Source organism: Cervus canadensis, chromosome 7 (genome assembly GCF_019320065.1).
Source record: "Cervus canadensis isolate Bull #8, Minnesota chromosome 7, ASM1932006v1, whole genome shotgun sequence".
NCBI lineage: Eukaryota > Metazoa > Chordata > Mammalia > Artiodactyla > Cervidae > Cervus > Cervus canadensis.
The window spans coordinates 88,933,476-88,958,668 of NC_057392.1; the positions used below are offsets into that span (position 1 = coordinate 88,933,476).

The window sequence follows — 25,193 nt, forward strand, 5'->3', positions numbered from 1 at the left end:
ATCTCCCAGGACTGGAGGGCAAGTCCCAGCACCTACTGGTAGATGCCCTAGTCACAGATGTTTCCTTGCCATTTGAGGACAGTTCAGGCAAATCCTGGGACCCACTGGTGGAATTCCTAGAGGCCAGAGCTGTCAGCTCCTTGCTGGGCCAGCGTGGGCAGGTCCTATGGCCTGTTGGTGGAATTACTAGTTTGGGAAGCTCTCTGTGCCTGTTTGAGTCAGTGGAGGGGGTGGTCCTGGGGCCCACTGGCAAAATTTGAAATTTGTAGTGGTAGGAATTGCCCATACCCTTCTGGGTCCACAGATGCAGAGCCTGGCATCTGCCTGTGGTCTGGAAGAGGTGGCCAGTGCCCATCTTTGGAGCCCAGGACAGCAGTGGCGACTTGTGCCCATCCCCAGAGCTCCTGTGGGAGGTGCTTGGAGCCTGAGGGCTCTCACGGGGAAAGACACTTTCACAGCGGTCCCACCCCTCTCCTTGGGCATCTCCCAATAATGGTGCCTCACCGCTCTGGCAGGCCCAGGCTTCTTCCTAGTACACCCTCAGTTGCTACAGCCTGAACTTTTCAGCTGTTTCCATGTCCAACCCTGGTCCTCTCCCTGGGACTGAGCTCTTGAATCTGAGTGTCAGCATGTGCCTCTCACCCCTACCAGCAGAGGACTGTCTAGGTTGTGGGGACCCTCTGGACAAGTTACTCTCTGTTATGCCTTCCACAGATGGATTGCTGCTCTCTCCGCTTAGGCTCTGAAATTTCCCATCTGTCCAGGCTGATCTCCTCGCTGATAAGAAGACTTCCAGAGTTGTGGGAACCTTTCCTTCTTCACGGCTGCCTCCCTTGGGCACAGGACTGATTCCTTCTTTTTCTTCTTCCTTTTGTTCTTTCCTGATTACATGGAAGTTTCCTTGTCTTTTCAGAGATCTGAGGTCTCCTGTCAATTCTCAGGAGCTTTTCTGTGTGAATCTTTCCACATGTATTTTCAATGTTTCTGTGGGAGGAGGTGATTTGACTTCCTATGCCTCTGCCATCTTGATTCTCCCCCTCTCCTAAAGCTCTTTAATTGGCTCACTGATACAGCTCTACAACTACAGATATAATTCACCTAGCAAATTTTTCTGATGCTTTAAAGAGTTGAGAACTTCACTATCATCTTGTCCTTCTTTCCACTAAAGGAAAAAGAATGTACTTTAATACAAAACTGATCTTCTGTGTTGCCTAGAATAAAGAGATCTTCTTTCTTCTGTATCATCTGTGTGTTCCTCTAGGTTATCTGGGTCTAGTATACTATGGCCTTTGAAATATTTTACAACTATGCATTGTCTACATTAAGCACACCCTCTATTGCTCATTGTCTTTGACCTCTTTTTATTATATTGGTCCTCTGAATTATCTTTTGTATAACAGTGGCTTGGTTATCTTACTGAATGAATTGAATTAAAATATAGTCTTTAACATATCTGTATTTTTATATCTGCATGAGTCATAAATTTTTCATAGTTTAAAAATTGTCCTCAATGCCACAGACCTTCCTCTCCTCAATAATCGTGTGTTAGTCACTGTAGTATTTACATATCAACTTGCTGGTTTGTAATACTGACCTAACATATAAGCTTTAACATAAGCTTTAACATATAAGCTATAAGCTTTATGTTAAGTTTTATGATTAATGTAATTAATGATGTTTACAGAATGAATCTTGAACCACAAAGATTCGCATGATTCCAATGATTAATTCAGGCAAGCAAATTTTTTTCATCTGATTTAAGACAATATCTTTGAATAGTGTCTCTCTTTTATAAAAAACACAACTAGATGATTGTTGAATAAGATGTTATTTCATACATGGGCTGAGACAACAAATACCAGTGAAAAACAGAATAGTCTATACTTGTGGGTCCTGATATAATAGTTCAGTGTTTGGATTTCAGGGAAGAGCTTAACATGGTAGAATATGTTAAGAGATTGGAGAACAGATTAGGTGCTGAGATGACCAAAAAGCAAATAATGAAGCTGCAGACTCAAGCAATGTGTTTGGGGATTAGATTATCAAACAAATGAGCAAATACAATTACACTTAGACAGCACCAAATTTACTCAGTTTAAAAAAAGACACAGAACAACAGCATGCAAAGAGTAGCGTCACAGGGACTTCAGAAAAGGAGACACTGTTTATGACGTGTCCTAATGGGAATGAATTTTATTCATGAGGTTCACCTAGACTAACATGAGTGTGGGCCCCATCATCACGGGAGAGTCCATAGGTTCAGATATCATCAGCTTAAATATCTTTCTAGTTATATAGCTCCCTGTAAAGATAAATGTATCAGTCCAGAAGTTCAAAATAATAGAATACCCAATACTTACTGCAATGTACAGTTGGTGAGGGGACATCTTGGATAATCAGCACGTAGAAATCAGTGGAGTAACTCATCTATCTTCTGGGTTGATGTTTCTAAACATTTGAGTATGGGCTAAAATTTTAGGCTTTTGAAAGGATTTACAGTTCAGATGTTGGCCTTTTCCCTCTATCAGCAAAGAAGGCTAGCGATACGTCTGAAAGCAGATTTTGTGTGAGTGAAAGAAAACTAATGATTTATACAGAGAGGATAAAACTAATGTATGGGCCACTAAATGATAAAAAGGCTTGAAAGGTATTGCTTCCCAATCTCATCTAAAAGCCATTGCAATTTTCCTTTCTTAAAATTACTTCTCACTCACCATTACCATTCATGTCACTACTAGGAAACTATCATGTGTATGTTGCCTATAATCATACTTATTTTTATACTTTACTATGAAATTTGTGAATATTTAATATGTATCACTCTGAATAAATTACATTTATTGGGATAAATATGGTACAGTCTCCTTTTTATCAAGATCTAATATTAGGGAAATTAAGTTTTTTCAAAGATACACAATAATTTTGCTTTGATTTAAACCTTGATTGATCAAAACTAACATCATACTGTCACTTAAATTCACAAATCTCAAAACATAGCCTTTGGACTATAACACTGACTAGCTAGTTAGTTATATGTACTACTTACAGATTTTCTTCTAGCCAATTAATATACTTATCTTTTATTCTAATGCCTAGTTGTAAGTACATTGGCGAGGTCATGAATGATAAAGCTCCATGGATTCCATTCTCCATATGGTCATGAGAAACTTTAACTCCAACATTTTGAAGTCGTGAGACATACATAAGTCCATCATCTCTTAGAACATCATGTTGACAGGTGAGGATATAAGTTAAGGGCAGATTTTGCAACTGGGAATCATTGACTGCCAAGGGTGATAACCTACTATCCAAAAGTATTGAATACGAAGGGTTAAGTCTTCCAAGAATTGGTTCAGTATATACATGGTTTTTCTTGTACTTCTCAGGAAGGAAGGTGCTCCAGTTAACCAACTTGAACAGATGCATTGATCCATGAGGCATGTGTTGATTTTTCATCATTGCCTGGGCGAGTGCTTTATCCTGGGTCAAATGTAGGCTTGCAAGTCTGATTGCCAGTTTCATTGACAGAAGTGGACCATGCTCAAATTCTTGGTGAGATGGCAAGGACAAATCAACTAGCTGTAAGCCAGGGTAGATTAAAGCTTGTGCTTTAAATTTATTTTTGAATTCTGGATCATTCTGTATCTGAAAAAAGATGCAGTAAAATGTGAGTCCAAGCCTTCCACGCTATAGGAGTAGGAGGCTTTCCTCCAGTCACATCAGCTTTTATGTAAATAATTACAAGAATGATATAGTACCTCATAGTTGCACATTGAGTGCTATAAAAAGTGTCATCCCACTTTCATCAATAATGCTTCACACACAGGTTTACTCACATATGACAACCAAATAAAAAAAAAAATTATGTAATTCCTGTGAACAAGCAGTCTATACTGAAAAATCTGACCTACAGTAACCTGAGAAGAAATAATGAATGTAATAATAGAATACCATTACTCAAACTCACATATTAACTAAATTCAAATGGAGTTCAATCAAGTTAAAAAAAATATTCCTAACATACCATTTGTCTTTTGGAGAAGACAGTATAGTGGCACTAGTGGTAAAGAATCTGCCTGCAGTGCAGGAGACACAAGAGACATGGGTTTGATCTCTAGGTCAGGAAGATCCCCTGGAGTAGGAAATGGCAACCCACCCCAGTATTCTTGCCTGGAAACTTCCATGGACAGTGGAACCTAGTGTGTTAGAGTCCATGGGGCCACAAAGAATCAGATATGCCTGAAGTGACTGAGCACACACACGCACAATAAACAACTTGTATTTTGGAGAAAACCAAAAGACAAAAGTGTAGTGTGGTGGGAAATAAGCATAGTAATTAATGAAATTTTTAAGGGCAAAAAAAGACATGGAGCATTGTATTTGAAGTTTTTCTTTCTTACAGAAATAAGAAGCATCCTAATATCTCAACTATGGGGTGAGATGAGCCACCATATATTTTCCTTTCCTTTGATTTTACCTCTGCACTCTAAAGAAGAAAACTTAAAAGTAATCTGAGGAGCCTAACCCCAGACCAACAGCCTCAATGGTGACATCTATAGAAATGAATATACCAGTTGCCACTACACATGAAAGGCTCACTCTCTGGAGGGTGTTTCTTAATGCTAACCCCTCCCAGAAGTAGCTGACATACAAAATGAGAATTAATTGAAATTAATCCCAGTAGAACCTCACAAGGAGACGTGATATCCAACCAACTGCAAACTACACACTCAAGGTATAGTGGGAGCACAGTTTCAAAAAGACAATGAAGAAAAACAAATCTGTCTAACAATCTCTCTTATGCCCTTGATCCCTTCCCAGTGTCCTCCATACAGATTATTTTCTAAATCAACTGGCTCATGTCATAAGCAGAGTGGAGGAAACAACAGCAACCTCAAAAACAAAAATGAGGCAGAATGAGAGATCAAAAATGAGAGAAACTCAACCAATACTTTCCCAGGCTAGTAGCAAAGTCATACAAGAGGAGCTAGAAGAGCCTGCTGGTTTTACTGGTAGGTATCCTTCTTCTTATGTTAGTTTTGGTCCATAAAATTTAGTTTTGGGGGTAAAAATTATCTATTGTACTGAATTCATTTTTCAACTATATTAGTTATTGGGAACAACAATTATTTAACTGCACACAGCAATGGTTTTAACATAGACCATTTTCTTTTTTATTACACTAGTGATTCTTCCTTGCAAGCATGCCATGTGGCCCAAATGTTATCTGCTAACATTCCACTGAAATACATGAACTACAATAGCTAAGGAGAACAAAAAATCCCTTGTCATATTAAACAGTGATTCCTAGACATTGTTCTGTTTCCTTCAAAATTGTTAACTAATTAAAAGCCTTTCTTACTACTGTATGTCACTTTTCCTCAATGCTGCTAAAGCCGCATTGTCTAATGGTAAAATTATGTAAAAGGACAGGAGGGTTTCTTCTGTTTTTTTTTTTTTTCCCCACTTAATAGCTTAAAATATAAAACCATTAAAAATATCCTAACAAAGAAAATGATTATTTTGTGTTAGAGTTATAGCATGTGTGTATGTGTTATAAATATATATATAACATATAACACACACAGCTTACCAGTTGAGCCACTCCTGCTGCAAGTGTGCCCCCAGAACTATCACCTGAAATACAAACTCGATTGGGGTCCACTCCATATTTTGCAAGGATTTTATCCTGTAGAAAGAATTTGACCACAGAGGCAACATCCTCCTGGGTAACAGGAAATGGATATTGAGGACCTAGTCTAGGGCTTCAGGAAAAAAAAAAGAAAGAAAGAAAGAGACAAAGCATTTAGGTTTAAACTTCAGTTGCGTATATCCACGTATCTCTCGATTTAACCAGCAGGTCCAGAGAACAAAATTGGCCCTACTTTCGATCTTTAGTGTCATCAGTCACACCTGGACTTCCTACTAACTTCTGTTTTTAAAATAAAATGTAGATTCTTGTATAATGTTTTTAAAATATTTGTTCTATGGAAGATGAAAGAGATCAGGATTCTATCTTTATCCTCATAAAATTGTATAGAATTTTTTCAGCAAATGTGCAATCAATAGGGGAGATGATCTTTCTGTAGCATTTATTAGATTCTCAAATGCAGTTGGTAGCAAATATTTTCACAACCATATTAAGAGTGTGCACTAGATTTTCAAAGCAGCAAATCTGAGAATGAATGATTTGTAGAGGTCTTATGTTAGAAATTTATTTAGGTAAAAATTCTACAAAATAGTGTGTTCTGTTATCAGAATTTGTATCATAAGCTGAGTACATGAGTATGAGCTTACATATGACATGAAAACACAATTCAAAATAAATATTTAAATATAGTAAGTGATCTTGCATGACAACTGTAAATGTCATTCTAAGACAAATTGTTAGAGCATCTGTTAATGTATCCACTATATATATATTTTTTTTTTAATTTTTTCTTCCAATATTGAGGTGAACTCTATTGGGCTGTATTATTTCTACCTATAATAGTAACCTTACTTTGCAAAAGAATTGGTGAATTAATAATGTCAGTATCAACCATTAAATGCTGACCTGATGACCCCTGCAATCTTGTCATATTGTAACAATATCTAAAATATCTGAAATGTAGTATAAATTAAGGAAAATAGCATATCAAAATGTATTGTTACTTTAAATGGTCTTCAGGGTACAAAGAAAGAACAAATATCAGAAGTAACTGATTGAATTCTTAAACTCAGTACAATACGCATCACGATTTTAAAAGCATCTTAAAATAAGAAAGTGGTATATTAGGTTCAATTACAGAGAGAAAGGGAGAGCATCCTAACTACTGTAAATGAGAAGTACCTCTGAAAACATCTGACTCTTCTGGTTGCCCTAAGGCAGCATTAGTGAGTAGGACAGCAGTGGTTGCACTTGTATGCTCTATTTAATACCCTTAAGTTCTCAATTAACAGAAACACTACTGTGTTCTCTGTTTGCTTAACTTAAATCTACTTAACTGATTGGAAAATGGGGAAAAAAACTTCATTATGAAGATGAAGTACAGAGAACCCCTGAATAGATTACATAGTACTGGACATATGCTAGTTTTTCTTGTATATTGTTGGAAAAATCATTAGCACTTAAGTTCTCTCATTTTGAGAATGATTTTAAATTTTCAGACGGTCCCAACATTTGCATCTGATGTTTCTCCAATTAAGAGTATCTATGTAACCAATATCTTCTAATAAACTATAATGAAAATGAATCTAAAAAAGAATATATATGAGTGTAATTATATCACTTTGCTGTATACTTGAAACTAACACAATATGGTAAAGAATGGCACTTCAGTGAAAAAAAAAATCTATAAAATTAATCTTTTATCACCAACTGAAAAGAAAAAAAACCACAAAACTCAACATCCCAAGTGCATAATGGGTAGCTAAGCGCCTAGACATTTCTAGAAGTACCACAGCTGTGTTGCCAAAGACGTTCAGCCTGTGGTGCCTCTCAGAAGTCTGTGCAATGACAGAGGTTGAAGGGAAACTAAGTACCTTTGAGGAAGATAAGATAATGTAACATTAGCAAAAGCTACTAACATGAATGTAAGATCCCTAGGTCCCAAGCCCTCTGGGAGGCTTGGGTGCCTTCTTTGGAAACCAAAACTATGTCACAAGGGCAAGAATCTTAGTAAAAATCACGGTCTTACTCCACTGCAACAACAACTGCATCGACTTTGTTTGCCGTCCATCTATTCAGGAGGTCCAAGGGTGTTTGCTCTGAAATGAAGAAATTAATATGAACATCTGCCCTGTAAATAAATGGCAATTGAAAACCGACAACACTGTGAAAGCTGACAGAAATATGATTAATTGGTGTGATCCTCACACTTCCACGTTTCCTGCTGCCGCATGTTAGGATCCAGAGATGAAAGATTTGATGGCTGCCACCAAATGGGGAAGGTCACTGCAGAAGGAAATACACTCAAAGAATCATGAGAATACATACAGAGCTCAGGGAATTAACTGTTAAGTACAACTGAAACAAGTATTGAGACAGAAGTAGGATATAAAGTGAAACCACATTGGAAAATAGGAATACCGGTACCAGTACTTGGATGCTACACTAAAGATTTCTTTGTCAACAAGGCGATAGATCTTACCAAAGAATTTAGTTATAAAATTTATGACCAGATTAGCATATAACAGAAGCAAATTAGAAAAAGGGTGACATAAACAAGGAAATAGTGGTGAGCAAAAAAAAAAAAAAAGGAGAAGCAACAGAAGGAAATAAAAATAATAATTTTTTTAAGTGTGGAGAGAGAGAAAAAGCTATTTAGGAAGACAGGTGGACAGAATTGGTTACTAAACGTAGATGCTAAGGTACAATAAGTAATCGATTGCAATTCTCACATTCATAGAACAGCTGAGGAGCAGTTCCTCTGCTTGTTTTCTTGAAGTTGTTTTTACTTTTGTTGTTTATTTGGGTTTATTTTTTTCCTAGACTATTGGGGTGGGGAGTAGATATGATTCAGGTTGTTTAATCATGTTAACCTTAAATTATCTGTGGTTCCTCCAAATATGCTGGCAAGCTCTGAAGTTCTATACATATTGATCTTAAACTTAGGACCGTGGTTACAGCTGGAGGTATAGCTTTGGAATTCAACAGCATAGGTGTGAGGGGTAGTGCTGAAAAGTGGAAAGGTCTAAATACAAGAGCATGCAGAGTCAAAAACTAATGAAAGGGCTACTGGAGAACACGAACACTTATAAAAATCTAAAAACAGACTAATGCATATATATGGAATTTAGAAAGATGGTAACGATAACCCTATATGCAAAACAGAAAAAGAGACACAGATGTATAGAACAGACTTTTGGACTCTGTGGGAGAAGGCGAGGGTGGGATGTTTCGAGGGAACAGCATCGAAACATGTATATTATCTAGGGTGAAACAGATCACCAGCCCAGGCTGGATGCATGAGACAAGTGCTCGAGCCTGGTGCACTGGGAAGACCCAGAGGAATTGGGTGGAGAGGGAAGTGGGAGGGGGGATCGGGATGGGAAATACATGTGAATCCATGGCTGATTCATGTCAATGTATGGCAAAAACCACCACAATATTGTAAAGTAATTAGCCTCCAACTAATAAAAATAAATGGAAAAAAAAATCTAAAAACAGGCCCATTTTGTGCATTTGTTTATATTTGCTTTATTTTAAAGAAAGAGGAACATGTGAAGTTAAGGGGGAGAGGCAAAAATCAAAAGAAGTTTGTTTCATAGAAACCAAAGGAGCAGAGAATTTCAGTGAAGCAAAGAGGAGGGATCATTGTCAAATTACACAATTTAAGAATTATTAAAGGAGAAATTGGATTCCACAGTGTATAAAAATGAGCCTGAGAAAGATAAGAGAGTGATAAGTGACTATCTAGAGAGAGATATTTGGAACCAAGGAAGATCAAGGTAGAAGATGTTATAACATGTTTAGGTGCCAATAGAGAGGACACATTTATAGATAGAAGAAAAATATTGATTAAAATCCTAACAATAGTAGGAAATATGACCACAGACAAAAAAGAGATTAAATCTTGGCAAAGATAAAAATGCATTTTCTACAATGTAAGTAGAAAGAAGTAAAGTTAAGACTTAATACAGTCTATAATTTTTGAGGACATATATGGTTGGCAAGGAGTAAAGAGTGGATGGTTGCTGAATTTGCACAGACATTCTTGATAGATGAGGGAGGATAAGCTGAGAGACTTGAAAGAGCATGAGGTTTTGAAAATTGCATTGATATGAAGGATAGGAACTAAATACACACAAGAGACAACATCTTAAAACCACCTTGAGGGTTCATAGGATGAGACTGCTCACCAGTGGTGTGAGGGTTAAGTCTGTTGATTCTGCTGACAGGCCTTGGTTTGGTTTTTGGTCCCTCCACTTGCTAATAGGACTTGGAACAAGTTACTGAACCATTCTGTAGCTACCTTACCTCTAAAAGCATGATAATAATACATATCCTAATATTGTGAGTATCTATCAAATAAGAGTGGACCACTCACCAAACTACTGTAGCATTTGTGGTTATTTTGAAATGTTAACAGATCATAAAATCAAAATTCTGGATATAATCACTCAGGCTGTGTCTCTTTGATGAAAGGTGTCTTTTCATTTGTTTCTTACATTTTGGAGTTTCTTCAATACAATATCAATCATATTCTGTGCTGTATGGTAGATCAATAATATCAATAGTCTAAAAGCAACTGTGTATATATGTGTGTATGTGAGTGTGTGTGTATGTTTGAGCATGTTTGAGTTTGTGTCTGTTTGGGAATGTACATGAGTGTGTAACTGTCTTAGCTATTCCATCATACCTCTTGGAATCATCTCCAAACATTAGACAGAAATATACTTGAGGAGAGGTACTTGATTACTCAGGTGTATTTTATTTTTCAAGTTCAAAAATATGCATTGGATTCTAAGCCTCAATGTGATAAGTATTGATGCATCACTGTCTACAATATGAGTATACATTTGCTACTTGGAAGTTGCAAATATTATCACTTCTGAACAAACATTTAAATCATCTTATTCACTTCTGTTTTTCTGAACCTAAAATCATGTCATCAGGTAATTTCAAACTTAAACTTTAAGTTTACTACTTGAATCTCCCATTGTCAGTGTAACTTTATTTGATAATAACTTTTTTAAAGCAAAAATCTCACCTGATATTTTTATGATTTATTTACAAAAAAGTATATGAAGATATATATATGAACCTTGACTGATATAGTTTATCTCTCTGCTAAGTACACTTACTTACAAACATAAATTATATAAACAAAAGTTCTGCCAAATATAATATACAAAAATTATTTTAATATAAATACTTATAATGTGCAACACATACAAACACATATACTCACAAACATTTGCTTATATAAAAAGTACTTACTGTAACTTCCTAAGACAAAGGCACCACCATGAATAAAAATTACAGCTGGTCTCTGGCTTTCTCTCTTCCTCTTCGGCAAGTACAAACGTACTGGAATATCACTAAACGTTGTATCCATCACTGTAACATTTTCATCTGAAATTGGTTGTGTATAGTCCAGTTTTATTATTATGGAAAACAATTCATCAAATCTTTTAAGGCCTATTTTTTCCAATATAGTAGACTGTCAAAACAAACAAAAAAATTAGAACTTTAAATATTTCAGTTTTTAGTAATATCAATACATATAAATATATAATCAAAGAGGAAGAATAAAAGATGAATAATACCATAAAACTACTAGAACTCATCAATGAATTTGGTAAAGTTGCAGGTTGCAAAATTAATACACAGAAATCTGTTTCATTTCTATACACTAATAACAAAAGATCAGAAAGAGAAATTTAAGAAGCAATTTCATTTACTGTTGCATCAAAAAGGATAAAATACCTAAGTAGAAGCCTACCTAAGAGACAAAAGACCTGTACTCTGAAAGGTATAAGATGCTGATGAAAGAAATCAAAGAAGACACAAACAGATGGAAAGATATACCATGTTTATGGACTGAAAGAATCAATATTGTCAAAATGACTATACTACCCAAGACAAACTACAGATTCAATGCAATCCCTATCAAATTAACATTGGCATTTTTCAGAGAACTAAAACAAAAAAAATCTCAGAATTGTGTAAGGAGACACAAAAGAGCCTGAATAGCCAAAGCAATTATTAAAAAGAAAAACAGAGCTGGAGGAATCAGGCTCCCTAACTAATACTACAGAGCAACAGTCATCAAACAGTGTGGTATTGGTACAAAAAAATAGAAATATAGGTCAATGGAACAGGATAGAAAACCCAGAAGTAAACTCATGCACCTATAGTCAATTAATCTATGACAAAGAAGGCAAGACTACATAATGTAGGAAAGACAGTCTCTCAACAAATGGTGCTGGGAAAACTGGACAGCCACATGTAAAGAAATGAAATTAGATCATTCTTTAACTTCATACTGGAGAAGGGAATGGCAATCTACTCCAGTATTCTTGACTGGAGAATCCCCTGAACAGAGGAGGAGCCTGGTGGGCCACAGTCCATGGTGTTGCAAAGAGTCGGACACGACTGAATGACTAACACACTAACTCTCTGCACAAAAAATAAGCTCAAAATGGATTAAAGGCCTAAACGTTAGACCAGACACTACAAAACTCTTAGAGGAAAACATAGGCAGAACACTCTCTGACATAAATCACAGCAACATCTTTTTCAATCCATCTCCCAGAATAATAAAAATAAAAGCAAAAATAAACAAATGGTACCTACTCAAAAGCTTTTGCACAGCAAAGGAAACAATAAACAGAAAGACAACCCACAGATTGGGAGGAAATATTTGCAAATGATGTGACTGATAAGGGGTTAGTCTCCAGAATTTACAAACAGCTTATGACACTTAATAGCATCAAAACAACCCAATCAAAAAATGGACAGAAGACTTGAGCAGACATTTCTCTAAAGAGGACACACAGATAGCCAACAGGCACAGGAAAAGATGTTCAACAGCACTAGCTATTAGAGAAATGCAAATCAAAACTACAATGAAATATCACCTCACATCAGTCATAATGACTCTCATCAAAAAATCCACAAACAACAAATGCTGGAGAGGATGTGAAGAGAAGGGTACCCTCCTGCACTGTTGGTGGGAATGTAATTGGTAGAGCCACTATTGGAACAATATGGAAGTTCCTTAAAAAACTAAAAGTAGAGCTACCATGTGACCCTGCAATCCCACTCCTGGGCATATATCCAGGAAAGAAAAGGGCCTGAAAAGATACATGCACCTGAGTGTTAATTGCAGCACTGTATACAATAACCAAGACATGAAAACAACCTAGATGTCCATTGACAGGGGAATGGATAAAGAGGTGGTACATGTATACAATTCACTATAGCTCAGTCATTAAAAAGAGTGAAATAAGGCCATTTGCAGCAACATGAATGGACCTAGAGAGTGTCATACTGAGTGAACTAAGTCATAGAGAGAAAGAGAAATATTATATGACATCCCTTATATGTGGAATCTAAAAAGAAATGAACACATGAACTTACTTACTGAGCAGAAAGAGATTCACAGACTTAGAAAACATACTCACATCTGCCCGAGGGAAGGGATAGTTAAGAATTTGGGGAAGGTCATGCAATACTGCTATATTTAAAATGGATAACCAACAAAAATCTACTTTATAGCACATGAAACTCGGCTCAACATTATGTGCCAGCCTGGATGGGAGGGGTGTTTGGGGGAGAATGGATACATGTATGTGTATGACTGAGTTCCTTCATTGTTCACCTGGAACTATCACAGCATTGTTCATTGGCTATACCCCAATACAAAATGTTTTTGATATTAAAAATTAAATAAATATAATAATACTGTAGAGGTCTCATTGTACATCCTAACACATATACTATAGGTTCAGTTCAGTTCAGTTCAGCTCAGTCACTCAGTCATGTCTGACTCTTTGCGACCCCATGAATAGCAGCATACCAGGCCTCCCTGTCCATAACCAGCTCCCGGAGTTTACTCAAACTCATGCCCATTGAGTTGGTGATGCCATCCAGCCATCTCATCCTCTGTCGTCCCCTTCTCCTCCTGCCCCCAATCCCTCCCAGCATCAGGGTCTTTTCCAATGAGTCAACTCTTTGCATCAGGTGGCCAAAGTACTGGAGTTTCAGCTTCAGCATCAGTCCTTCCAATGAACACCCAGGACGGATCTCCTTTAGGACGGACTGGTTGGATCTCCTTGCAGTCCAAGGGACTCTCAAAAGTCTTCTCCAACACCACAGTTCAAAAGCATCAATTCTTCTCTGCTCAGCTTCCTTTATGGTCCAACACTCTCATCGATACATGATCACTGGAAAAACCACAGCCTTGACTAGATGGACCTTTGTTGGCAAAGTAATGTCTCTGCTTTTTAGTATGCTGTCTAGGTTGGTCATAAATTTCCTTCCAAGGAGTAAGCATCTTTTAATTTCATGGCTGCAATCACCATCTGCAGTGATTTTGGAGCCCCCCAAAATAAAGTCTGACACTATTTCCACTGTCTCCCCATCTATTTCCCATGAAGTGATGGGACCAGATGCCATGATCTTAGTTTTCTGAATGTTAAGCTTTTAGCCAACTTTTTCACTCTCCTCTTTCACTTTCACCAAGAGGCTTTTTGGTTCCTCTTCACTTTCTGCCATAAGTGTGGTGTCATCTGCATATCTGAGGTTATTGATATTTCTCCTGGCAATCTTGATTCCAGTTTGTGCATCTTCCAGCCCAGCGTTTCTCATGATGCACTCTGCAGATAAGTTAAATAAGCAGGGTGACAATATACAGCCTTGACGTACTCCTTTTCCTATTTGGAACTGGTCTGTTGTTCCATGTCCAGTTCTAACTGTTGCTTCCTGACCTGCATACAGGTTTCTCAAGAGGCAGGTCAGGTGTGGTATTCCCATCTCTTTCAGAAATTTCCACAGTTTACTGTGATCCACACAGCCAAAGGCTTTGGCATAGTCAATAAAGCAGAAATAGATGTTATTCTGGAACTCTCTTGCTTTTTCGATGATCCAGCGGATATTGGCAATTTGATCTCTGGTTCCTCTGCCTTTTCTAAAATCAGCTTGAACATCTGGAAGTTCATGGTTCACATATTGCTGAAGCCTGGCTTGGAGAATTTTGAACATTACTTCACTAGCATGTGAGACAAGTGCAATTGTGCAGTAGTTTGAGCATTCTTTTGGATTGCCTTTCTTAGGGATTGAAATGAAAAAGGACATTTTGCAGCCCTGTGGCCACTGCTGAGTTTTCCAAATTTGCTGACATACTGAGTGCAGCACTTTCACAGCATCATCTTTCAGGATTTGAAAAAGCTCAATTGGAATTCCATCACATCCACTAGCTTTGTTTGTAGTGATGCTTTCTAAGGCCCACTTGACTTCACATTCCAGGATGTCTGGCTCTAGGTGAGTGATCACACCATTGTGATTATCTGGGTCGTGAAGATCTTTTTTGTACAGTTCTTCTGTGTATTCTTGCCACTTCTGCTTTTAACATCTTCTGCTTCTGTTAGGTCCATACCATTTCTGTCCTTTATTGAGCCCATCTTTGCCTGAAATGTTCCCTTGATATCTCTAATTTTCTTGAAGAGATCTCTAGTCTTTCCCATTCTGTTGTTTTCCTCTATTTCTTTGCATTGATCGCTGAGGAAGGCTTTCTTATCTGTCCTGGCTATTCTTTGGAACTCTGCATTCAAATGGGACTATCTTTCCTTTTCTACTTTGCTTTTTGTTTCTCTTCTTTTCACAGCTATTTGTAAGGCCTCTTCAGACAACCATTTTGCCTTTTTGCATTTCTTTTCCATAGGGATGGTCTTGATCCCTGTCTTCTGTACAATGCCATGAAACTCCGTCCATAGTTCATCCGGCTCTCTGTCTATCAGATCTAATCCCTTAAATCTATTTCTCACTTCCACTGTATAGTCATAAGGGATTTGATTTAGGTCATACCTTAATGGCCTAGTGGTTATCCCTACTTTCTTCAGTTTAAGTCTGAATATGGCAATAAGGAGTTCATGATCTGAGCCACAGTCAGCTCCTGGTCTTGTTTTTGCTGACTGTATAGAGCTTCTCCATCTTTGGCTGCAAAGAATGTAATCAATCTGATTTCACTGTTGACCATCTGATGATGTCCATGTGTAGTGTCTTCTCTTGTGTTGTTGGAAGAGGGTGTTTGCTATGACCAGTGTGTTCTCTTGGCAAAACTCTATTAGCCTTTGCCCTGCTTCATTCTGTACTCCAAGGCCAAATTTGGTTGTTACTCCAGGTGTTTCTTGACTTCCTACTTTTGCATTCCAGTCCCCTATAATGGAAAGGACATCTTTTTGGGGGTGTTAGTTCTAAAAGGTCTTGTATGTCTTCATAGACCCATTCAACTTCAGCTTCTTCAGCATTACTGGTTGGGGCATAGGCTTGGACTACCGTGATATTGAATGGTTTGCCTTGGAAATGAACAGAGATCATTCTGTCATTTTTGAGATTGCATCCAAGTACTGCATTTCGGACTCTTTTGTTGATCATGATGGCTGCTCCATTTCTTCTAAGGGATTCCTGCCCACAGTAGTAGATACAATGGTCATCTGAGTTAAATTCAACCATTCCAGTCCATTTTAGTTCACTGATTCCTAGAATTTGACATTCACTCTTGCCATCTCCTGTTTGACCACCTCCAATTTGCCTTGATTCATGGACCTAACATTCCAGGTTCCTATGCAATATTGTTCTTTACAGCATCACACCTTGCTTCTATCACCAGTCACATCCACAACTGGGTATTGTTTTTGCTTTGGCTCCATCCCTTCATTTTTTTTGGAGTTATTTCTCCACTGATCTCCAGTAGCATATTTGGCACCTACCAACCTTGGGAGTTCCTGTTTCAGTATCCTATCATTTTGCCTTTTTATACTGTTCATGGGGTTCTCAAGGCAAGAATATTGAAGTGGTTTGCCATTCCCTTCTCCAGTGGACCACATTCTGTCAGGTGCTTCTAAATAAATCCACATATATAGTGTTTTTTAAATGAGTAATGTGGTCAATTTACTTGCAGCTTATCTTATATTGGCCTACTTATTTCTTAATTATAAATTATAAATTTTATCTGAAAAATTATTTGAGAAAAGATTTTCAACTTCTTTGGGTATTCTAAATATTTTCATTTAACTCATTGTAATTTAATTTATATAAAATTTCATAAAGTGTATGCTTATGACTTTACTAATAAAACTATGCCCATTTTTTGAACTGCAAACACATTCTTGTTTTTAAGAAAGACTTGGAGAAAAAAAAAACGCTATTTGTAAATTGCATGCCATTGGAATCAAGCTCTCTTTACTGTTTTTGGTAGGCTTCTAATATCTTTGTAGTATCTTCCACTGAATAGTCACACACAAAAAAAAAGAATTGTGAAATATTGTGGAGAAAAAGAACATTACACAGCATTTATTATTATAGCTATCAGAGGTTGCTTAAATTTTATGTCTTATTTTAAAAAATCATATAAGCAGTGTGCTTTAATGATGAGGATACTGAGACCTAGAAAGTTTCAGTTTCTGACCCAAGCTAGATGCCTAGTAATTGACAAGATGTAAATACATTTTTCTAGACCACTGCAATATATACTATTTGTACTACTCTACATATAATTTATGGCTAAATTATGTTTTACAAAACAGCCTATGAGAAATGGAGCAGAGAAAAATATTAAGAGACTGAACAGAGAAGAAAAAGAGATAAAAGGAATCCAGATTGGAAAAGAAGAAGTAAAACTCTGTTTGCAGATGACATGAACCTCTACATAGAAAACCCTGATGATACCACCAGAAAATTATTAGAGCTAATCAATGAATAAAGTAAAGTTACAGGATATAAAATTAATACACAGAAATCTTTTGTATTCCCATACACTAACAATGAGAAAACAGAAAGAGAAATTAAGGGGAAAATCCCATTCATCATTGCAATGAAAAGAATAAAATACTTAGGAATAAATTTACCTAAAGAAACAAAAGACCTATATATAGAAAACTATAAAACTCTGATGAAGGAATCAAAGATGATACATATAGATGGATAAATATACCATGTTTGTGGATTGGAAGAATCAATGTAGTGAAAATGAGTATACTAGCCACAGCAATCTAAAGATTCAGTGCAATCCCTATCAAGCTACCAATGGTATTTTTCACAGAACTAGAACAAATAATTTCACAATTTGTATGGAAACAAAAAACCTAGAATAGCCAAAGCAATCTTGAAAAAGAAGAATGGACTGGAGGAATCAATTTGCCTGACTTCAGACTATACTACAAAGCTACAGACATCAAGACAGTATGGTACTGGCATAAAGACAGAAATATAGATCAATGGAAAAAAACAAAAAGCCCAGAGATATATCCATGCACCTATGGACACCTAATCTTTGAAAAAGGAGGCAAAAATATACAATGGAGAAAAGACAATCTCTTTAACAATTGGTGCTGGGAAAACCAGCCAACCACCTGTAAAAGAATGAAACTAGAACACTGTCTAATGCCACACACAAAAATAAACTCAAAATGGATTAAAGATCTAAATGTAAGACCAGAAACTATAAAACTCCTAGAGGAAAACATAGAAAGAACACTCTCTGACATAAATCATAGTGAGATCCTCTATGACCCACCTCCCAGAGTAATGGAAATAAAAGCAAAAATAAACAAATGGGACCTAATTAAACGTAAAAGCTTTTGCACATTGAAGAAACCAAGGCAAAAAGACAACCTTCAGAATGGGAGAAAATAATAGCAAATGAAGTTACTGACAAAGAATTAATCTCCAAAACATACAAGCAGCTTATGCAGCTACATACCAGAAAAATAAACCACCCAATCAAAAAATAGGAAAAGGAGTACGTCAAGGCTGTACGTCACCTGCTTATTTAACTTATATGCAGAGTACATCATAAGACACGCTGGGCTGGAGGAAACACAAGCTGGAATCAAGATTGCCAGGAGAAATATCAATAACCTCAGATATGCAGATGACACCACCCTTATGGCAGAAAGCGAAGAAGCAGAGTCTCTTGATGAAAGTGAAAGAGGAGAGTGAAAAAGTTGGCTTAAAGCTCAACATTCAGAAAACTAAGATCATGGCATCTGGTCCCATCACTTCATGGGAAATAGATGGGGAGACAGTGGAAATAGTGTCAGACTTTATTTTGGGGGGCTCCAAAATCACTGCAGATGGTGATTGCAGCCATGAAATTAAAAGATGCTTACTCCTTGGAAGGAAATTTATGACCAACCTAGACAGCATACTAAAAAGCAGAGACATTACTTTGCCAACAAAGGTCCATCTAGTCAAGGCTGTGGTTTTTCCAGTGATCATGTATCGATGAGAGTGTTGGACCATAAAGGAAGCTGAGCACAGAAGAATTGATGCTTTTGAACTGTGGTGTTGGAGAAGACTTTTGAGAGTCCCTTGGACTGCAAGGAGATCCAACCAGTCCATCATAAAGGAGATCCGTCCTGGGTGTTCATTGGAAGGACTGATGTTGAAGCTGAAACTCCAATACTTTGGTCACCTGATGTGAAGAGCTGACACATTTGAAAAGACCCTGATGCTGGGAAAGATTGAAGACAGGAGGAGAAGGGGATGACAGATGATGAGATGGTTGGATGGCATCATCAACTCAATGGCCATGGGTTTGGGTGGACTCCAGGAGTTGGTGATGGACAGGGAGGCCTGGTGTGCTGTAGTTCATGGGGTCACAAAGAGTCGGACACGACTGAGTGACTGAGCTCAAAAAATGAATCAAAAAATGGGCCAAAGAACTAAACAGGCATGTCTCCAAAGAAGATATACAGATGGCTAACAAATACATGAAAAGATACTCAACATCACTCATAATCAGATAAACGCAAATCAAAACCATAAATGAGGTACTATCTCATGCCAGTCAGAAAGACTGCCATCAGAAAGTCTCTAAATAACAAATGCTAGAGAGAGTGTGGAGAAAAGGGAACCCTCTTACACTGTTGGTGGGAATGCAAACTAGTACAGCCGCTATGGAGAAGAATGGAGATTCCTTAAAACCTGGATATAGAACTGCCACACGACCCAGCAATCCCACTGCTGGGCATACACACCAAAGAAACCAGAATTGAAGGAGACACACGTATCCCAATGTTCATTGCAGCACTGTTCACAATCACTAGGACATGGAAGCAACCCAGATGTCCATGGGCAGACGAATGGATAAGAAAGCTGTAGTAAACATATACACAATGGAATATTCAGTTCATTTCACTTCAGTTCAGTTGCTCAGTCGTGTCCGGCTCTTTGCGACCCCATGAATCGCAGCACGCCAGGCCTTCCTGTCTATCACCAACTCTGGGAGTCTCCTCAAACTCATGCCCATAGAGTCAGTGATGCCATCCAGCCATCTCATCCTCTGTCGTCCCCTTCTCCTCCTGACCCCAATCCCTCCCAGCATCAGGGTCTTTTCCAATGAGTCAACTCTTTGCATCAACTGGCCAATGTATTGGAGTTTCAGCTTCAGCATCAGTCCTTCCAATGAGCACCCAGGACTGATCTCCTTTAGGATGGACTGGTTGGATCTCCTTGCAGTCCAAGGAACTCTCAAGAGTCTTCTCCAACACCATAGTTTAAAAGCATCAATTTTTCAGCACTCAGCTTTCTTCACAGTCCAACTCTCACATCCATACATGACCACATGTCCCATTACTTCATGGCAAATGGATGGAGAAAAAGTAGAAGCAATGACAGATTTTTTTTTTTTTTTTTTTTTTTTGGCCTCCAAAATCATTGCAGAGTTGACTGCAGCCATAAAAATTGCTTGCTCCTTGGAAGGAAAGCTATGACAAACCTAGACAGCATATTAAAAAACAAAGATGTCTCTTTGCAAACAAAGTGACATAACTATAGTCAAAGTTATGGTTTCTCCATTTGTAATGTATAGACGTGAGAGTTGTACCATAGAGAAGGCTGAGCACCAAAGAAGTGATGCCTTCAAATTGTGGTGCTGGAGAAGACTCTTTAGAGTTCCATGGACTGCAAGGAGATCAAACCAGTCAATCCTAAAGGAAATCAACTCTGAATAATCATTGGAAGGACTGATGCTGAAGCTGAAGCACTAATACACTGGTCACCTGATGCAAAGAACCAACTCTCTAGAAAAGACCCTGGCTCTGGGAAAGACTAAAAGCAAAAGGAGAAGAGGGCCACAGAGCATGAAATGGTTAGATAGCATCACCGAGGCAATGGACGAGAACCTGAGCAAAGTCTGGGAGAGAGTGAAGAAAGCCTGGCATGCTGTAGTCAATGGGTTTGCAAAAAGTCTGACACAACTTAGCACTGAGCAACAACAAATGACTTGTATCCCCAACAGGAAGAACTCTCTATAGTTAAAAAGGGAAAACAAGGAACCAATCTTTCAAAATGGAGGAACAATTAGACATGCATGTCACCACAAAAACATGGAATAAGATATAGACACAAGAAACAATGCTCAATACTTGTAATCATAAAGGAAATGCAAATGTGTACTGCAATCGAATATTTTGAAACAATAATTAAAATTGCTCTTAAAATAATTGAAAATATTAGGTGTAGAAAGGACACAGAACAACTAAAACTTTCACATTTTGCTGGTCTGATTGCCAAATTGTACTAGCTCTTTAAAAAGCAATTAGGCAGTTTGCTATATGTTAAATATACATTTATAACATGACTCAGAACATCTAATTCTAGGTATTTACCTGGTAGAAATTAAAATTTTTGCTTATTCAAAATCCTGTATATGAGTGCTTTTTCAGCTTTATTCATATCCACTCCAAAGTGGGAACAACCCAAATATCTTTCAACTGTTTATTTAGAATAAGCCGTGATACATCCAGCTTCCCTTGTGGCTCAACTGGTGAAGAATCTGCCTGCAGTGCAGGAGACCTGGGTTCAATCCCTGGGGTGGGAAGACCCTGGAGAAGGGAAAGGCTACCCACTCCAGTATTCTGGCCTGGAGAATCCTGTGGATTGTATAGTCTATGGGGTGGCAAAGAGTCGGACACAACTGAGTGCCTTTCACTTTCACTTTCATGATACAACCACATAATGGAATACTACACAGCTTTAGAAAGGGTTGAACTTGTGATACTCTCAATGCATGGATTACTCTAGAATATATCTTTCTTTTTTATTTATTTTATTTTTGGCTGTGCTGGGTCTTTGTTGCTGTGTATGCTTTCTTTAGTTGCAGCAAGTGTGGGCAACTATAATTGCATTGTAGGGGGTTTTCATTGTGGTGGCTTGTCTTGTAGAAGAGAATGGCCTATGCGGTGCATGTGGAATCTTCTCAGACCAGGGATCAAATCCAGGTCTCCTGCATTGGCAGGTGAATTTTTAACCACTGAACCACAGGGAAGTCTCTCAAATGTATTATGTTTAGTGAAATCCATTAAGCTGGATGCATGATTCACATGCAGATGAACCCATCTGGGCTTCCCAGGTGGCTCATGGTAAAGAACTCACCTGCAATGTGGGAGACACAGGAGACACAGGCAGGATCCCTGGGAGGAGAAGATCCCATGGAGAGGGGAATGGCAACCACTCCAGTGTTCTTGCCTAAAGAATCCCATGGACAGAAGCGACTAGCAGGCTACAGTCCATGGGGTCTCAAAGAGTCAGAAATGACTGAAGTGACTGAACACACACACACACACACGAACCCATTTATGATATTTCAGAAACACAAAGTGTGCAGGCATACAATGATCAGCAGTTACCAGATGTTTAGGGTGTGGAAGTGTTTACTAAAAAGGGAAGCATGAGGTGATTTGAGGTGATTTGGGGGGTTATGTTTTCATATTTTGATTTTGGTGCTGGTTACATGAACCTATACCTGTATTAGACTACATAGGACTCTATAATCAATAGGCTGACTTTTATGCAAAGCTAAAATAAAATTTAAAATTTGGCATAGTGTTGAAGAAAAGTAGTCTGAATATAGACTGTATGGTTTGATTCTCAATTCTCAAAATTATTACCTGTGTGTCTTTGGTCTTCTTATTCCCTGTGCCTCATTTTCCTCATTATAAAATGAGGATAACTATAGTGACTTCTTCAAAGTGCAACTGTAAGTGTTAAATCATAGTTTTAAGGAAATTGAAGCAGGACAGGGTACATCATAAGAGCTCAGTAAATTTTAGATTTTTTCATTGTCAATATATGTGAAAAATACTCTTAAATATTTTCATTGCTGGTTGAAGATAATCATAGTGAGGATAATTTCAATTTAGCAGATATATCACTTTAACGTGAACTCTACTTAACGCACTGTGGTGACATGAATGAGGAGGAAGTCCAAAAAGGAGGGGATGTATGCGTGTAAATGGGTGATTCATCTTTCTGTACAGTAGAAACTAGCACAATCCTCTAAAGCAACTATACTCTAATAAAAATAATTTAAGAAATTAACTTTTTTAGGGTTTTTGCCCCTTATTTCTGATAACTCTGATGATGGGAGTAGATACTTACTGGATTTCTACTGAACAAATACCAGCTATCATTTTAGACATCACTACATGCTGTCTTGGAAAACGTGTCCTCCTGTTCTAATAGTAATGGTGCAATTAATTTATAGATTTCTCACTTTACAGTTGAAGAAATTGAGCCACAGAAAAATGAAGTAGACTTTTTTAAGATCTGAATTTTAAATTCATATTCTTTCTTCTACTTTATGCAGCCAAAAATATGAATGTCTAACTCTGTAGTCTTGTTTTTCCACATCATTTGATCAAGAATTGTTGCACATTATAAAATTTACTTATGACAATAACAAAGTGATTATCACTTGAGCAATTATAAGCTGATTGATTGCTAAAATAATTTGCATGTATAGTCAAGCAAATGCAAAAGCCATTTCTATTTTATATGTGCAATATTTTAATTCTGTTTTGCATTTGATAAACTAGAAGTTGAATTCTACAATTGCAAGGTTTCAGAATGTACTAACATTGATGAAGCAGGGCAGTAAATAAGCATTAGTTACTCTGAAGTTTAAAACTATAGAAGCTCTTCAGACAATAACATGGCAGTATCTCTCTACGGCTGGCACTTGCTCATTTTTCTCTCTGATCCAGTGAATGAAAAGGTGAAGCATTCACAATAAGAGGGAACACTGAAGGCAACAGGTCATGCGGCACACTTTTAACTTCAGGCAGGAGATATCTTGGGATCTAGTTTGACAGATCTGTCATCTTCTCTGGGTAGCACACCAGACAGCCACTTCCTGGTACCACACACTGCTCTGTCTTCCCTGATCACTTACTGCCTGTTGATGCACTGTCCCTCAAACTTCCTATTGTTCACATCATTTATAAGGCCTCCAGTTAGCAGCATGCTTTGATAGGGGAGCCTGATACTTTCCTTGAGGTAGATCTTAGTTCAAATTCTAGTATTGTCACAAAAAAGTCTAAAATGTAGCAATTTAGTATTGAAGATAGACAAAAGCAGTGGTTTTCAAAGTATGGGCTTCAAATTCTTGTGGGTCTCTGAGAGATATTCAGGAAATTCACATAATACTTTGATACTTCCTGCCTTTTTTAAAAGTCCAATTTCCTCATGAGCATGTAGTAGAATTTTCTAGAAGCTACACGACATGTAATATTGCAACAGGTTAAATGCAAAAGCAGATGGTGACTACAGCTCTCTTCCATAAAGTGAGACATAAATGGGATTTGCAAGAATGGAAAACAATATCACTGTTATTTATTTTAACTTCTAATAGGTTTATTATATTAACATCATTATCATTAAGTGTATTGATTTCTTTCTCTTTTTCTTTTTTTTTTTTTTTGCCACACTGTGGGGCATGCAGGATCTAAGTTCTGCTACCAGGAATTGTACACATGCCCCCTGCAATGGAAGTGTGGAACCTTAACCACTGGACTACCAGGGAAATCCCTGAATTGTATTCTAATGAGGTCAGTTTCTAATGCAAATACTAATAACTATAACCCACATTACAAAAGTTAATTGAGTCTCTATATTTAAAAACTATAGGTATAGAAGCTAAAAACTTCAAAAATGACTGAGAGAGACACTAAAACAATACAGATACTATATGTACATCAAAATATAAAAATATAATCAGTATACAGGAGTAAGTTTAAGAAAATACATGATTAGTTTTTCTCAGAAATATAAAATATTAATTGCTTTAAAATCCCTTAAATTTTCCACTTAAATAATATTATTTCTTTTATTCTTGGCACAGTATATTTTGTATTTATTTTAAGAGCAAAATTTTATCTCCCGTGTTTTATACAGATTCAGTAGTTTATAATGATTTATTAAATCAAACAGATTAATAATATTTGAATGATTTATCCTAAAAAAAAAGTCATTTTCAAAATACTAATTACAAGAAACCTTACATTTGCTTATAACAAGGAATCCCAATCCCTTGGAAAAAAAAAATTACCATAAGTGAAGTAGCTTTTGTAGCAGCATCCATGATCCTTACTTTCCAGGGTTCTTCAATGTTTTCTGGCATTGGTGTATAAATATAAAAAGCAAAAAGAATACAAATCAGTCCAAAGCATAAAATTTTGTACCCCATAATATTCTTTTCACA

At 37.2% G+C, this 25,193-nt stretch overlaps 1 protein-coding gene across 1 annotated transcript; it reads right to left on the bottom strand.

The window, feature by feature from the left end:
* Positions 1-2,019: 2,019 nt before the first annotated feature.
* Positions 2,020-25,193, bottom strand: LOC122445029 (arylacetamide deacetylase-like 2). Its single transcript, XM_043473994.1, has 5 exons — positions 25,041-25,193; positions 10,925-11,147; positions 7,680-7,749; positions 5,594-5,765; positions 2,020-3,645 (listed from the first exon to the last, which is right to left on the bottom strand). The coding sequence occupies exons 1-5, from the start codon at positions 25,176-25,178 to the stop codon at positions 3,043-3,045; spliced, it is 1,206 nt and encodes a 401-aa protein (XP_043329929.1). The 5' UTR covers positions 25,179-25,193; the 3' UTR covers positions 2,020-3,042.